This window comes from Hoplias malabaricus, chromosome 14, assembly GCF_029633855.1.
Source record: "Hoplias malabaricus isolate fHopMal1 chromosome 14, fHopMal1.hap1, whole genome shotgun sequence".
Taxonomy (NCBI): Eukaryota; Metazoa; Chordata; class Actinopteri; order Characiformes; family Erythrinidae; genus Hoplias; species Hoplias malabaricus.
In genome coordinates this window covers 16,533,430-16,548,817 of record NC_089813.1, presented here as the reverse complement: position 1 = coordinate 16,548,817, position 15,388 = coordinate 16,533,430, and the positions used below count along the sequence as shown (strand labels likewise).

The following is a 15,388-nucleotide window of genomic DNA, read 5'->3' as shown; positions in this document are numbered from 1 at the left end:
GAGTTTTTCCTTGCCACTGTCACCTTCAGTTTGCTTACATGGGGTTAACTGATTCATCTCAGTTTATCTGTTCTGATGGTAATTCGGTAAAGCTGCTTTGCAACAACATCAGTTGTAAAAAGCAATATATAAATAAATTTTGATTGACTGATAGTACCAACGTTATCCTGTTGACACGATATCTATATTTTCATTTTTCAGTTGCATGACAGATGAAACCTTGCTGATGTCACGCCAGCCCACTCAAGATGACATTGAGGAGTCCTGTTTGGCTTCACCCAAAACAGATCAACACATACCGCAACCCTCAGCTCAACAAATACGTCGCAAACTCCTGAAATGTGCCAATGTAGATATGACTTCATTTGACCAAGAGAGCCCCATACCTGAGTAAGATATGCTTCATTCTGTAATTTCTATTCAGTTTGTGTCATAAATATCTTTGTCAACAGGAATACTCCTAAACATGAATGAACATAATACATTATTCATTGTTTATTTTTACTTTAATTAGATATATCCAGGGGTTGGACAATAAAACTGAAACACCTGGTTTTAGACCACAATAATTTATTAGTATGGTGTAGGGCCTCCTTTTGCGGCCAATACAGCGTCAATTCGTCTTGGGAATGACACACACAAGTCCTGCACAGTGGTCAGAGGGATTTTAAGCCATTCTTCTTGCAGGATAGTGGCCAGGTCACTACGTGATGCTGGTGGAGGAAAACGTTTCCTGACTCGCTCCTCCAAAACACCCCAAAGTGGCTCAGTAATATTTAGATCTGGTGACTGTGCCATGGGAGATGTTCAACTTCACTTTCATGTTCATCAAACCAATCTTTCACCAGTCTTGCTGTGTGTATTGGTGTATTGTCATCGTGATACACGGCACTGCCTTCAGGATACAATGTTTGAACCATTGGATGCACATGGTCCTCCAGAATGGTTCGGTACTCCTTGGCAGTGATGCGCCCATCTAACCAAGTATTGGGCCAAGGGAATGCCATGATATGGCAGCCAAAACCATCACTGATCCACCCCCATGCTTCACTCTGGGCATGCAACAGTCTGGGTGGCACGCTTCTTTTGGGCTTCTCCACCCCATAACTCTCCCGGATGTGGGAGTTTCATTGTCCAACCCCTGTATATTCAATGAGGTGATACACACATTAGCAAACAGAAAGCTTCTGGCCTAATTTCAAAAGGGACATACATACAACATAACTCCTGTTGGCAAATTTAAACATGACTACATGGGCCCTGTAACTGACTTGTTGGGTCCTTATTATAAAAAAAAAAACGAAATTTCCCTTTACAGGGTTTAATAAAATAAACACATGCTGAGTGCAGACGTTATGGGTTAACTGGGTTCATTCTGAGCCCGTAAAAATCTTTGATTCTGCTCATCAAATTCTCAGCAGCAATTCTGAATGATAAGACAGGAAATTACTACTCTCTGTATAGCTATGACTACATACATTTGTACAGAGATATGTAAAGGGACTGGTTGTTTTGGTTGTGTAAGGGCTTGTAATTGAGGTGATTAGTGGGATTGGGTGTGTAAGGGCTTGTTATTGAGGTGAATACTTGTATTGGGTGTGTAAAGGCTTGTTATTGAGGTGATTAATGGGACTGGGGGTGTAAAGGTAAGGGCTTGTTTCTGAGGTGATTAGTGGGATTGGGTGTGTAGGTGCTTGTTATTGAGGTGATTAGTTGTGTGTGTAAAGGCTTGTTATTGAGGTGATTTGTGGGATTGGGTGTGTAGGTGCTTCTTATTGTGGTGATTAGTTGTGTGTGTGTGTAAAGGCGTGTTATTGAGGTGATTAGTTGTGTGTGTAAAGGCTTGTTATTGAGGTGATTAATGGGACTGGGGATGTAAGGGTAAGGGCTTGTTATTGAGGTGATTTGTGGGATTGGGTGTGTAGGTGCTTCTTATTGTGGTGATTAGTTGTGTGTGTGTAAAGGCTTGTTATTGAGGTGATTAATGGGACTGGGGGTGTAAGGGCTTGTTACTGATGTGATTAGTGCGATTGGGTGTGTAGGAGCTTGTTATTGTGATTAGTGGGACTGAGTGTGTAATGGCTTGTAAAAGGGGGTAACTCTAACTGAATGCACAATCAGAGTTACTCCCTTTAGTGTGATATTCTGCTCTCAAGACACATCTGATTTAAAACTTAGCCTTTGCTAGCCTTAGTGAGCTTCCTCCAGGTGCTTGGGTTTTCTCCCACAGTCCACAGGTGTGTCTGTGTATGTATGTGTTTGCATGTGTCATGCTCTGTGATGGACAGGAGCCCAGTGTTCCTGCTTTGCACCCAGTGACCCCTGGTAGACTCTGACCAGAATAATGCAGTAACAGAAAATGAATGAATGAAAAAGAATGAACGATTGGCTGGAATTTATTATATTCCATGTTGTTGCCATCCAATGAAATACATGCATCTTCCTTTTTTTTAGATTTTTAGTTACCACCTCATTTGAACACAGCAGTTGTGTTTCACATTGAGTGAAAATTTCATGATGAATGAACCAATAGGAATGCTCAAAAATGACTTGACTTCCATTAACATTTTAGAAGGGTTTATTCTTCTCCTGTAAAGTTGCTATTTTGGAGATACATGTTTTCATTGGACAGCGACGATATGGTACATTCTCTTTACCTTACTGACTACGGTATGTTCCCTTACTGTAAGACATGAATTATTGTCAAAGTGCCAATGTTAAATTTGTGATACTCTATGCTTTAGAAATCTGGATTTTGCAAACCTTTTCCACAATAACAACTAGAGTTACTCTTAAGAGTTCTGCTTTCTCTTATTGTTCTGTTCTCTCTAAAGCCAAGAAGAATCTTCTGTTGTAAGAAAAGAGGATAAAGAAGTAGAACATGAAAGGGAAAAGATGGATGAAAATACAGAAGAAGCAGCACAGGACAAGGATCATGAAGAGGATATGTTTGAAAATAAGCCTGTTTTGTATAAATCATTGTCACTGGACTCTGTGGGCAAAGATGTAAAGAGGGAGAACATTCCTGAACCTCAAGCACTTAGTCAGGAGACCAGAGCCCTCACTGCCAGTGAACTGCTGCTTAACAAGTGAGATATACTTTCTCTCTCTTTCTGTCTCTCTCAACAACACACAATCACAGACATGCAATGTTAACACAAATGTGCTGCACTGTATGTTTAGCAAAAAAAAAAGGAAATAATAATAATAATAGCAGCACAGTTAACAGTAAATGATGAGGCCCAGTGGGGTTTAATGTAGAAAAACTTGCATCCTTTAATACATTCAGACTTACCAGTTAACAACAGAGGTGGGTTGTAACTAGTTGCATTTATTTAAAAAAGTGTACTTAAAGGAGCAATCGGTCAGTCTCGCTAATGATTCTTCTAAAAAATAAAAAAATAAAATAAACCATTATACTGACAGTTCATAACCTAGTTGGTCTGTAGCCTTAATTAAACTCTCCAGCCCTGTTTGTGGGACCCACTTTATGAAGCATAAACAATTTTCCCAGGGACTACTAATCAGTCAATTTAATTTGATCGAGCTTTATAGAAAATGTAATTATCACTTTCATATATATTGTTTGCTACCTTTTGGTGGTAAAAATAATTTTAATGCTTTTTAAAAAAAAAAACAAATTAAAAGTAACTTGCCTTTAACAAAGTTACATTAAAGGCTTTAAAATTTAGTTACTGATTGCTTTTTTTAAATTATTTTATTATGATATAAAGGTTGACAACTGCTGTGTGATTGGTCACATCTCTTCATTTTAGATCAAGAGTTCATTAGAAAACAACAGAATATAGCACAAATTACAAGTTACTCAGTAGTTACAACTTTTGTACTTCTACTCAAGGTGTTTTTATGAAAAGCTACATATATTTCAATCATTAAATTCAGTAATGATACACTGACTTGAGTATGGTTCAAGGCTACACTACCTACCTCTGATTAACAAGTACTTGGTGTGTAGGGAACTTATTTACTGATTTTTCATTTTTTACACGTATTTTTAAAAATGTAATCATGTTTTTGCCCTTTCTTCTTGAACGTTTTGGAGAGTTTTTTTTAACAGCAGCCTTAAAATATCTCTCTCTAACCTTATAAATATGCATAAATATGTATAAATCAAAAAACATAGTTATGAAAACTCAAGCTCCTACCCCAAAAGTATGTTCCAGATCCCTGAGATTGAAGAGTCTGATAAATTCTTCCACTCCTTGCCTCGGCACCTGCGACTCGCCTTCGCCCTTTATAACACCATGGTCTCCCAGTCCGAGATGCTCTGCTACTTCGTCATCATCCTCAACCACATGGTGTCTGCCTCCCTGCTCACACTTTTCCTCCCCATCCTCATTTTCCTCTGGGCTATGCTGTCAGTGCCTCGACCCACCAAGCGATTCTGGATGACGGCTATCATCTACACTGAGGTCAGTGCACAGATACCTGATTACCACAAGCTAAACTATTTCACTTGTGGACATCTGCTCATCAAACATTCTTAAGCAATGAAGGCTTTTAACTGCCTTAACTCCTCTGAAAATACTAGATTACATTTTTAGTGTAGTCAGGTTGTCTGGTCAATTAGTGGTAGATCACAAAAACAACTCTATTTATATTCTTCTAGTTGACATTTGACTAGAAAGTGGTGAGTTAAGACAATCAAATATATGGCCACAATGCTTTCCCCCTAAATATAATAATTATAAGGGGTGTCTACATATAATTGTATTAGGGATGGGCGGTATCCACCTTTTTCATACCGTCATACTGTCTGAAAATATTATCGCGGTATACGGTATTACCGTGGGGAGGGGCTGAGCCTTATATCTGTGAGCACAAAGTCGAGTCAATTTAGATAAACACTGAGAGAGCATTTCAGCAACTGGTGCTGAAGGAACAGAAACGTTCTAAAATAAGCAAAATAAAACGGTGTGCACTATTTAGAAGCTCAGCTGGCGCTAACGGGTGGTTTAGCACAGCACAGAAGATTTTTCAGCGAACTGAGGCACATATTTAGAGAATAAAGCCATGTACCTGTGAGCACAAAGTCGTTTTTTTTCAGAGTATTTTGCCTGATTGCAGCTGTGTTCCTCTCTCTTTTAATCCAAAATCCGAACTAAACGTACAACTGCGGTGGGCTACCGGGCTTGTGTTTCTCAACACCCATTTTCAGACCTTGACATCAGCAGCCATTGAGCTCCCACAGCGCCCCCTCCCTGTGGCTCTCTGAAATACACATGAACACAGAACAGAAACTTGACACAAAAATGATACACATCATATATATAGCATTCATTTTGAGATACCATCCACATTTTATATACCGCGGTATATCCATCATCTATCAGTTTTGGAGCCGAAGCTTTGTGCTGTTCTGTAGCTTAGTTTTTAGCTTGTTTCAATATGAAATAAGATGGTAATGCAGTACAACAAATGGTCATAATGACTAATTTTAGTCCTCTTACCTTCCTTCATTCCCTTCATCTCCACAAGTTTGACCAATGCTACTTACCCTACCTCAGCTGACACATTTCTAGCACGAGGCTTCTAGAACGTTACACAAACATTGGCTAGACATTGTCCAGCAGTATAATTGCAGCTGCTGTGTAACATACTGGACATTTACACAGATTTAAATGTTTCTGTTTTTATTTTACAATGACCTCTGTCTCATTCCTCTCTGTTTATATCTTCAAGCTTACCGTTGTAGTGAAGTACTTCTTCCAGTTTGGTTTCTTCCCGTGGACTACTTCTGTGTATCGAGGGATTAATGCTGAGCGTCCGTTTGCTCTGCCTAACATTGTGGGAGTGGAAAAGAAAGATGGCTACGTTCTGTTTGACCTTATCCAACTGCTTGCTCTTTTCTTCCATCGATCTATTCTCAAGGTGCTGCTTGGACACAAATTAATGTACAATTCTAACTGCATGATTGGAGCTGTAAGAGTGTGTAAAATTGTTTTATTTTTTCATTTTATAGCTCTCCAATATAAATCTTTAGTACAAAATACTCAAGAATAGAGTGAGGCTGCCTCCAGTTCTCCTGAGAAAAATTGTAGCAGCACAAAAATCACAGAAATACAGTATATGTTCAACCCTGCAACTAAAACAAGTGTGGTCAACTATAAATGACATTCCTTTCTGACCAAAATATAAGTAGTTTCCCATGCTAGTTCCCTCATGGGGTTGTGTTTGGTGAACCAAATATTTGTTTCTGGGTTTGCAGTGTCACGGCCTCTGGGACAACAAGGAGGTGGAAATGCCTGACTTCTTTAAAAAACTGAAGAAGAAAACAGAGAAGAATAGACAGAGTGCAGGGGTACGAGGAAATCAGGGGGAGACACGAAGACGACTCCCTTTCCTTGCAATCCATGCCTCATCTGCTTCACTGTTTTGCAGAAAGAGAGGAGGAGAGAGTTCTGATAGCCATGGTACGTGTGCGAAAAGTACCCCGTATGCCCAAAAGTATGGGAACTCCACTTCAATGAATTCAGCTACTTTAAAGCATACTCCTACCGACAATCAAATCATTTGTATATTACACACAGCATGATCTCCTAAGAAAAAACAATGACTATTTGAATTGGATGCCCAATAGCTAGACATTTTACTAGTGCAAATCCTTCCCAGGAGGACAGTCACTGCAATAAATATTAATAAATCAAATTAATGTATTAAATAATTATATATATATATATATATATATATATATATATATATCAGGTTTCCCCAGCATTTCTCTAACTTATTTTTGCATATACTAATGTGTATTTGTTTGTTTTTTTTATTGCCAGATATTGAGCAGGTGAACAAGCGCCACTCAAAGAAGAAGAAACGCCACCACAGAGTGCCTTTATCCAGAAGAGAGCAGATCAGACAAAGGATAAGAGAGAGGCTATTGGAAGCTAAGGCTGCCATTATAGAAGTGTAAGAATATACTGCATTTTCTTTAAAAGATTGTTTAAATTAAACGTGGTCGTGGTATGGCCATAGGTAAACAGATAAGCAGCACTGAATCAACATAAATTGTAAAAGACCAGAATGCCCTCCCAATTTTGACAATTTTCTGTAATCCACCTACCCACGTGTGTTTTTGGACTGTGGGAGGAAACTGGAGCACCCAGAGGAAACCCATGCAGACACTGGGAGAACACACCAAACTCTTCACCTACAGTTACCAGAGTGGGACTTGAACCCACAACCCCAGGACGCTGGAGCTGTGTGACAGTGGCACTACCTGCTGCGTAGTGTCAAACGATTGAACTCGGTGTAGTCTGTGTATTTAAGTCACTAGGCATTAAGACACGGTGATGCTGAGCTAAAGAGTGGTTAGAAAGTTCCATATTAAAAAGTTTTCTACCATCACAACTGTGATAATTAGGGCTATGATTTCCATTCCACTCTTATTGATTTATTTTATGCTTTGATTTAAAACTTTCTTTGTTAAAAACCACATTACAAGCTCTAAAAGCACTTGCAATAACAACCCTACTTTTTCTTCTCCTAGTGCTCTACATATATACCTACCCATCAGACAGTTCTTCTACGACATTATCCATCCTGAGTACAGCCCTGTGTGTGATGTCTATGCATTGATGTTCTTAATAGATGTTGTAAACTTCATCATCATTATTTTTGGATACTGGGCTTTTGGGGTATGTCACACATTGCTAACTGAGGCATTTAGTTGCTCAAACAACTTTTATTCTCTCCATAGAAAAGCATTATTGGTAGACATAGGCACTGTGGTTGAGCATGGTAAAAATGGCCAAAGTATTTGATCCTTCTGGAACTCCTACAGTGGTTTTAAACCGTTCAAAACATTATATTAATCATACAAAACTCAGTTGGAATGCTTCAAATGATTTGGCCCAGGACATATCTAGCTTAGGAGCAGGTGCACATGAAGTTAAAATCACCATGTCTAATGTCAAATATCACTTTGAGTGGTATATATACACCCCCTGCGCCCTCAGCTTTGGTCTGTGGAGCAGTGGAACTGATGCACCAACATTTTGTGATTATGGATGATTTAAGAGTTACTTTAAGAGTTAATGATCCAAAATTAACTAATTTAATGAAGATGTGTCTACATACATATGGACAAGTAGTGTATTGTAACAATAATTTGTTTACAATCCTGTTAATGATTTAAATACTTAAAAATATTGTTATTATGTTTATTTACACAGAAGCACAGTGCTGCAGCTGACATCACTGAATCTTTATCAGAGGATCAGGTTCCTGAGGCCTTCCTGGTCATGCTCCTCATTCAGTTTGGCACCATGATAGTGGACCGTGCACTCTACCTGCGTAAAACCCTGCTGGGAAAATGTGTGTTCCAGGTAGTTCTGGTGTTTGGGATACACTTCTGGATGTTCTTTATTCTACCTGGAGTGACTGAACGGTTAGCAGTTATTTTCTTTTTTTCCATTTGGTCTGACTGGCTAAATGAATTAGAAAAACTGCATGTGTTAGGAGTGTAACTGGCCAGTGGATGAGAGATAGTTGTGTCATGGGGACAATTGGGTTTCAACTTACATTAAAATTGTACTAGGCTAGGTTAAGTTTGTGTGTCATTTGCTCTGCAGCTCTGAATCCGACATGCAGGAAAATGTGTCTGCACACGTGAACTCGCACATGATCTTACCAATCAGCTCATTAATAAGCCCTTACTGGTTTGAAGGGATGATATTAGAGCATGAAAAATAGCAGCGTATCTGTTTTCCCAGTGTCCTATATTCCCCAGTACAGTATTTTGTTAACACTCATTAACAATCCTGTTGTGTTAGCGTAAATTTTGACCAGTTTCTTAATTATCCAGTTTGTTACATAATTCTAAGTTGCCCTACTTGACACTCCACAGTTTCATTCATTCATTCATTATCTGTAACCGCTTATCCAATTCAGGGTTGCCGTGGGTCCAGAGCCTACCTGGAATCATTGGGCGCAAGGCAGGAATACACCCTGGAGGGGGCGCCAGTCCTTCACAGGGCAACACAGACACACATTCACAGACACTTTTGAGTCACCAATCAACCTACTAACGTGTGTATTTGGACTGTGGGAGGAAACCCACACGGACACGGGGAGAACACAAAACTCCTCACAGAAAGTCACCCGGAGCGGGAATCGAACCCACAACCTGGAGCTGTGTGACTGCGACACTACCTGCTGCGCCACCGTGCTGCCCCTCCACAGTTTCACATAACTGAAATCATGTTAAGGAATGACATAAAAATACACCATCTTTTTTATGGTAGTATAATTTAAATCTATGTTGACCTTCTGTCATTTATCAGGCAGGGCCATATGGAATGTTGAATGAAATATAATGGGTTTTCATATTTTGTCCTTTTAAAAAAACAAACAAACGAAAAAGATATTGCTCATGTGTCTAAATGATTCTCAATGGCTACTAATAAGAAGGCTAAACATTTTGGACCCGTGTTTATGTCAGTGGTGCAAAACAGAACTTTATATACACATTAAATTAACTAAACAAACTAATCTTCACATTTAAATTGTCCTGGCTCTCCACAAATCAGTCTTTGAATGGCATTTTTCTATCATCCTCCATGTTGATTTTCCCAGTTTTTGCTTTTTAATATAAAGTAATACCTTATCATTACTTAGATCTAGATCACAAACCTGAAGGCATTGGGACTGATTTTCTCTTTCTGTATGAAACCTATAAGCTTTGTGTACAGGACAAATACTAGATCAATTTAATAACAATTTCTTAAATGTTTTGGTAGATAATACGATGTTTAGCAATGTTTATAAATGTTCAAGTGCATATATAATACTATATTATGTGAGCAAAATGTTGTACATATGATTGTGATTGTAAATTAATGCTCATTTCCTACTTAAGTAAATGTTCAGAATAGTTTGTTTAGCTTACTAAATCCAGCTCTTTGGTCATTTTGTTTCTTTTACAGGAGGTTCAATAGAAACCAAGTGGCACAGCTATGGTACTTTGTGAAGTGCATCTACTTTGGTCTGTCAGCTTATCAAATCAAATGCGGCTACCCAAACAGAGTCCTAGGCAACTTCCTCACTAAGAATTACAACTACATGAATCTCTTTCTCTTTCAGGGGTAAGTGCGTTTCACACTCTGCAGAATTAATTATACAGTGTAGTAGCAGTAGTAGTTGTTGTTGTTGCTTTATTAGTACAGTGCTGAAAAGACTGAATTCACAAACTAATTTACATTTAAAGATACAGGGTCGTGGAGTGTTTTGGGTCTTTGATCATCAGACACACCCACGTGGGTGACCCAGCTGGGCTTGATCAGTCCCCGACTTTTAGCATGCTAAAGCATGGATCACCCCTTTAGCCAACTTAATGCCTTTTCAGTTGCATCAGTGATGGTTTTGGTGGCTCTTTTCTCCTGCAACCCTCTAATTCCAAGGAGGCTGAAAGCCTGCTTGCAGAGACTGCCCTGCTAAGCCCCCTGCAAAGCCCCTACAGCCAACCTCAGTAGGCTAACTGCAACATTTCCACCCATTCCTACTACTATCCTCTAGATTTCTTTTCACTCCACATATTTAGCTTCTTTTGATCATGGACCTCCTCCATACAGTCTTCCCAGGGGACAGTAAGCTCCACTAACATGTCCCATGTTAGGGGTCCAGTGTGATCAGATGACTCCATTTTAGAGGCATAACATTAATAATGAGGACAATCATCAGATGCTTACATCATTTTAATTGTATCATCCATCTCTTCATCAGTTATAGACATCTTTGCAGGCTTTGTCTGTTATGAAGATTTCAGGTCTTTAGTTATTTACATCAGTCACTGAGCAGTCAGTCTCAATCTGAGTAGTTAAGACCAAGACACCTCAGAATATTTATAGGTTTATTTTATTTGCGATTTTTATTTATTTTGTTTGTCTGTGTCACTTCATTTTCTTTGTACCCTTTTTGACAGTTTTCGAATGGTCCCCTTTTTGACCGAGCTACGGGCAGTAATGGACTGGGTGTGGACAGATACCACCCTCAGCCTGTCTAGCTGGATCTGTGTAGAGGATATATATGCCAACATCTTCATTCTCAGGTGCTGGAGGGAGTCAGAAAAGGTAAAGTGTAAATCAAGTTTGCCATAGTAAAGAAGCTTTTATTATTAAAAAAGCAATCATGCAGTGTTTATCTACAGTTCTACATCAGACTCAAAAGAAGTAATTATTAACACACATACAACTATTTTCCCTCCATCTGTCACCATCTGTAGAAATATCCTCACACTCCAGGACAGAAAAAGAAGAAGGTGGTGAAATACGGCATGGGTGGCTTTATTATTTTTGCCCTCATCTGCATTGTGTGGTTTCCCCTGCTCTTCATGTCACTGGTCAAGTCAGTAGCTGGGGTAACCAATCAGCCCTTAGATGTTTCCATCCAGCTTAGCATAGCAGGATACGAGGTTTGTATGTTCATAGAGATTTGTATTATTTCAGATATGTATTATTTAAAAAATATATTTCTTATTTTATTTTTATATTTCTCTCTCTTTTGTCATCTTTCCCTGTGTACGTTGGATATTACTTTTCAGCCTTTGTTCACCATGAGTGCCCAAGAACAGAATCTAGTACCTTATTCTCAATCTGCATACAATAAGATGACTAATGTTTATGCCACTTACCCGGTAAGCCATCTTCCACAGAAAAACATTAAACATACACGAAAGACTATATTTTAAATAGCTATATTGAGACAACTGCATTATAAAATGTATTTATTCATCTAAACAGCAGATTGCAGTGTTTGAATGTCTGTGACTAGCAGTAAAATGTTTGTGTGAAATGCTTTATGTCAATGGCATTCCTTTTTATAATGATATAAATGTGGTTTGTTAAAATTTTTTAAATTTCATAAATATCAGAATTTGGTATATGGTCAAGCACACCAAGCCCAATAATTATATATATATTATACCATGTGCTTGGATGGGCTTTATAAATGTTTTAAAAATCCTTTCATAATATGGTCTGTCTCATATCTGATATCTGTCTCTTTATTCTTTTGAACCTTTACTAGTCTGCAATGCAGTTTATAGTAAATTACATGGCAGAAGACATAGTGATAGCAAAAGTTAAAAGTGATGCCAGTTTACTGTGGAGCATCAGTCCCGCCAGCCGAGAAGCTATGATCCAGGAGCTCAGCAATTCCTCCCACATTTACATCACACTGCGTTGGACCTTACTGAGGTACACACACACATACTCACAGCATGTGACTGGATGTAAATGTATTATTCACAATAAGCAGATCCTAAACATGTACAAATACATATTGAAACTACTATTCATTTTTTTATTTATGGAGATCACTCTGTAAATTTTTAACATAACATTTCTGCATAAAATCCATAAAACGAAAACAGATTCACAGTTTATCTGAATACGTTACAGGGTTATTGTAATGCCTCTGTTTTTAAAAAGTATTGAGTATCCCCTCATCCTAGTTCTTTTTTTTGCCCTCAGCTACAGTAGTTTCTCCAACAGCACAATAGTTAGTGTTGCAGATAAGGCACACATTTTTTGGAACAATAATACATTTTCACTGAGAGGACATACTTTTTGAAACAGGCTTTGAAACAATTTTTTGCTGTGTTAAAAACAGAAATGCATCCCTGGTGATGAATGCAGCGACAGCTGGTGAACACACAGTCAAGTATGAGGACAAGGAACTGAATGACAATCTGATACAGATGCTCAGAGGAACACATAACAATTCAGTGTAAGCATCTATGTACATACTTTTTTCTTTCAGTGTGTCAGTCGGTAACATGCACCCGTAACCGGTAAAACAATTAGTTCATCATGCTTCTTAAGAATTTTATAAATAAGTTGGGCAGAGGTTAATGGGTTTTTACTGTCTTTTAAAATATTATGTTTTCTTTTTATTTGATTGCATTTAATAGACACAAAGTCTCTAATTGGACCTCAAACATGGTCATTTTACTGAGAACGTTAGTCAAAGTTAAATCAAACAGTTTGCGAATGCTACTGGTTCCTGCGGCCATGCATTGTCTATATTTAATTAACACAGACAGATTTGTATGTGGGTGACATGGTGGTGCAGCAGGTAGTGTTGCAGTCACACAGCTCCAGGGACCTGCTCTAGGTGACTGACTGTGAGGAGTCGTGTGTTCTTCTCATGTCCGCATGGGTTTCGTCTGGGTGCTGTTTTCCTCCCATGGTCCAAAAACACACTTTGTTAGGTAGATTGGCCATAGGTCCATATGTGGATAAGCGGTTTCAGACAATGAATGAATGAATGAGTGAAAGATTTGTGTGTATTTTCTGCATTTTAGGAATTGACATTTACTAAGCAAACAGGTAGATATTGACAGTTGTGTAGTTTGGTAGATGCGTTGTAAATGTTTCACTTCTGAAGCTTATCTCCTGAATATGTTGCTTATATTTGCCTTCATTTTTTTCCTGCCTAATCATAATAATTAAGTTTTTCTTACAAGGTTTGTTTTAAAAGTACTGCAGCAATAGTTCAAAGATTAAAGTAGGCAATAATAAGTGTAAAAAAAAACATGACACAGCAACAATTTTAAGCATTTATTTACAGACCACAATAAGACCTTTTACAAACAATTTATGGACATATTCATTTGTCTTAAAATTTTTTGTGTCTTAAAGTATTTATGTCTTTTGTAATTTCTGACAGGGTCATTGACAAACTTCTACCTAAATATATCAGAGGACCTTCCGGGCCAGAAGCTAAAATGGCACATCGACTTAAAGTTGGCAAGTTGTTTATGTTTTTATCAATTAGGAAATGATGATAGACCAGCAGTACTAGGTTTAATCACACTGTTTTAATGGCTGTATTGACAGAGCATTCCAATCGTCCAGATGATTCACATTTAGCGTTCTTCCGTCCAATGTCCATCAAACTGCGACAAGCCAATGGAAGCACAGAAGGCACAGGGCCGCAGTGGTGGGTGGTGGAGGAGTGTACTCCAGGACCTCCACCTATGAGATGCCAGAACATTCAGATTGTAGTCTTCAATGATAAAGTCAGTCCCTCCAGCCTGGGCTTTTTGGCTGGATATGGGTGAGAAAGCCACTGGTTTCACTTTATAAAGTCAGTGTGAATTGTAAATAGTGACTTCTGTTACTTTTATACCTCGACATATTCTTAAAAACATACAATATTAATGAGGTTTTCTTGACAGTTTGAGCATTTTGTTATTGGTTTATTTTAGTCTGTCTTCATAATTCATTTTTTGTATCCTAAGTTAGGTATGTCGTTAGGTATGTTAGGTTTGTCGTTTTGAACTGCTGTTTCTGTTCTTAATAACTGTTGTTAGTTTATGTTTTATTTTAAATATTAATCTGGTTTCTCAATTGTATTAGTTCTATTCATAAATATTTTTCTTGTCTATGGTTCCCTCCTGTCTTTTTATGTTCTTTAAACTTGTTTAGAATTTAGTAAAGTGTGTTTAGCTTTGTCTTTTGAGTTCTCAGTAGTTTATATTATTGTGTGTTCTTGTCCTCTCATGTTTAGTATCATCCATCAGTTTTGTCTTGTACATTCTGTGTTAATAAAATATCGCAGCGTGTACTTACACTTATACGTTCCTCCATCCCTAGACAATGCTGTTACACTCTTATGCTAGCTGTTATAGTGCCAGCTAAATCTGTGTAACCAACTTTGTGCTTTGTTGTTTCAGCATCGTGGGGCTGTACATGTCTGTGGTGTTGGTGATTGGTAAGTTTGTGCGAGAGTTCTTTAATGGAATATCCCGCTCCATCATGTTCGAGGAGTTGCCAAATGTCGACCGGGTGTTGAAACTGTGCACTGACATCTTTGTTGTGCGGGAGACTGGTGAGATGGAGCTGGAGGAACAATTATTTGAAAAACTCATCTTCTTATACCGCTCACCAGAAACCATGATCAAAATGACACGGGAGAAGAAAAACGACTAAACACAGTACCTCGATTTAAGACATATACATCTTTTTTCTAATTTACTGCCTTCCTCTCTGAGACTCCTCAGCTGTTGACTGTTCCATGGCCTGGTATGACAATCCCTGAAGACTTCAGTAGTGGAACTGGATACAGATTTTGAAAGGCTATATATATATATATATATATATATATATATATATATATATATATATATATATATATATATATATATATATAGGGCATTTTTATATTGTACACTGATAAATTACTACAAATTTTACAAATAGTTATTAAATTTGCAAAAAGCTAAATGTCAGATCTTGGCCTTTGAGCTTGAAAATGTTTCACCTCATGGACTCATTCTTCCTCATCGATATGACACATTTATGTAAGTGTCTGTATGTTAATAGTATTTATAAATTGCATGTTTATTTAATTCCTTTTCTTCTAC

The 15,388-nt window shown here is 38.0% G+C and overlaps 1 protein-coding gene across 1 annotated transcript in view; it reads left to right on the top strand.

The window, feature by feature from the left end:
* The window catches only part of si:dkey-11f4.7 (piezo-type mechanosensitive ion channel component 2), a 47,746-nt gene extending 32,650 nt beyond the window's left edge, over nucleotides 1–15,096 (top strand). The window contains exons 37-53 of the mRNA XM_066644414.1: nucleotides 202–390; nucleotides 2,835–3,089; nucleotides 4,175–4,433; nucleotides 5,704–5,892; nucleotides 6,230–6,434; nucleotides 6,798–6,930; nucleotides 7,511–7,658; nucleotides 8,196–8,410; nucleotides 9,948–10,106; nucleotides 10,943–11,090; nucleotides 11,243–11,431; nucleotides 11,561–11,653; nucleotides 12,046–12,215; nucleotides 12,631–12,747; nucleotides 13,690–13,769; nucleotides 13,860–14,079; nucleotides 14,699–15,096. Of these exons, the coding sequence (XP_066500511.1) occupies nucleotides 202–390; nucleotides 2,835–3,089; nucleotides 4,175–4,433; nucleotides 5,704–5,892; nucleotides 6,230–6,434; nucleotides 6,798–6,930; nucleotides 7,511–7,658; nucleotides 8,196–8,410; nucleotides 9,948–10,106; nucleotides 10,943–11,090; nucleotides 11,243–11,431; nucleotides 11,561–11,653; nucleotides 12,046–12,215; nucleotides 12,631–12,747; nucleotides 13,690–13,769; nucleotides 13,860–14,079; nucleotides 14,699–14,954 (3,025 nt within the window). The 3' untranslated portion in view covers nucleotides 14,955–15,096. The remainder of the gene's footprint in view (nucleotides 1–201; nucleotides 391–2,834; nucleotides 3,090–4,174; nucleotides 4,434–5,703; nucleotides 5,893–6,229; nucleotides 6,435–6,797; nucleotides 6,931–7,510; nucleotides 7,659–8,195; nucleotides 8,411–9,947; nucleotides 10,107–10,942; nucleotides 11,091–11,242; nucleotides 11,432–11,560; nucleotides 11,654–12,045; nucleotides 12,216–12,630; nucleotides 12,748–13,689; nucleotides 13,770–13,859; nucleotides 14,080–14,698) is intronic.
* The last annotated feature ends 292 nt before the right edge of the window (nucleotides 15,097–15,388 follow it).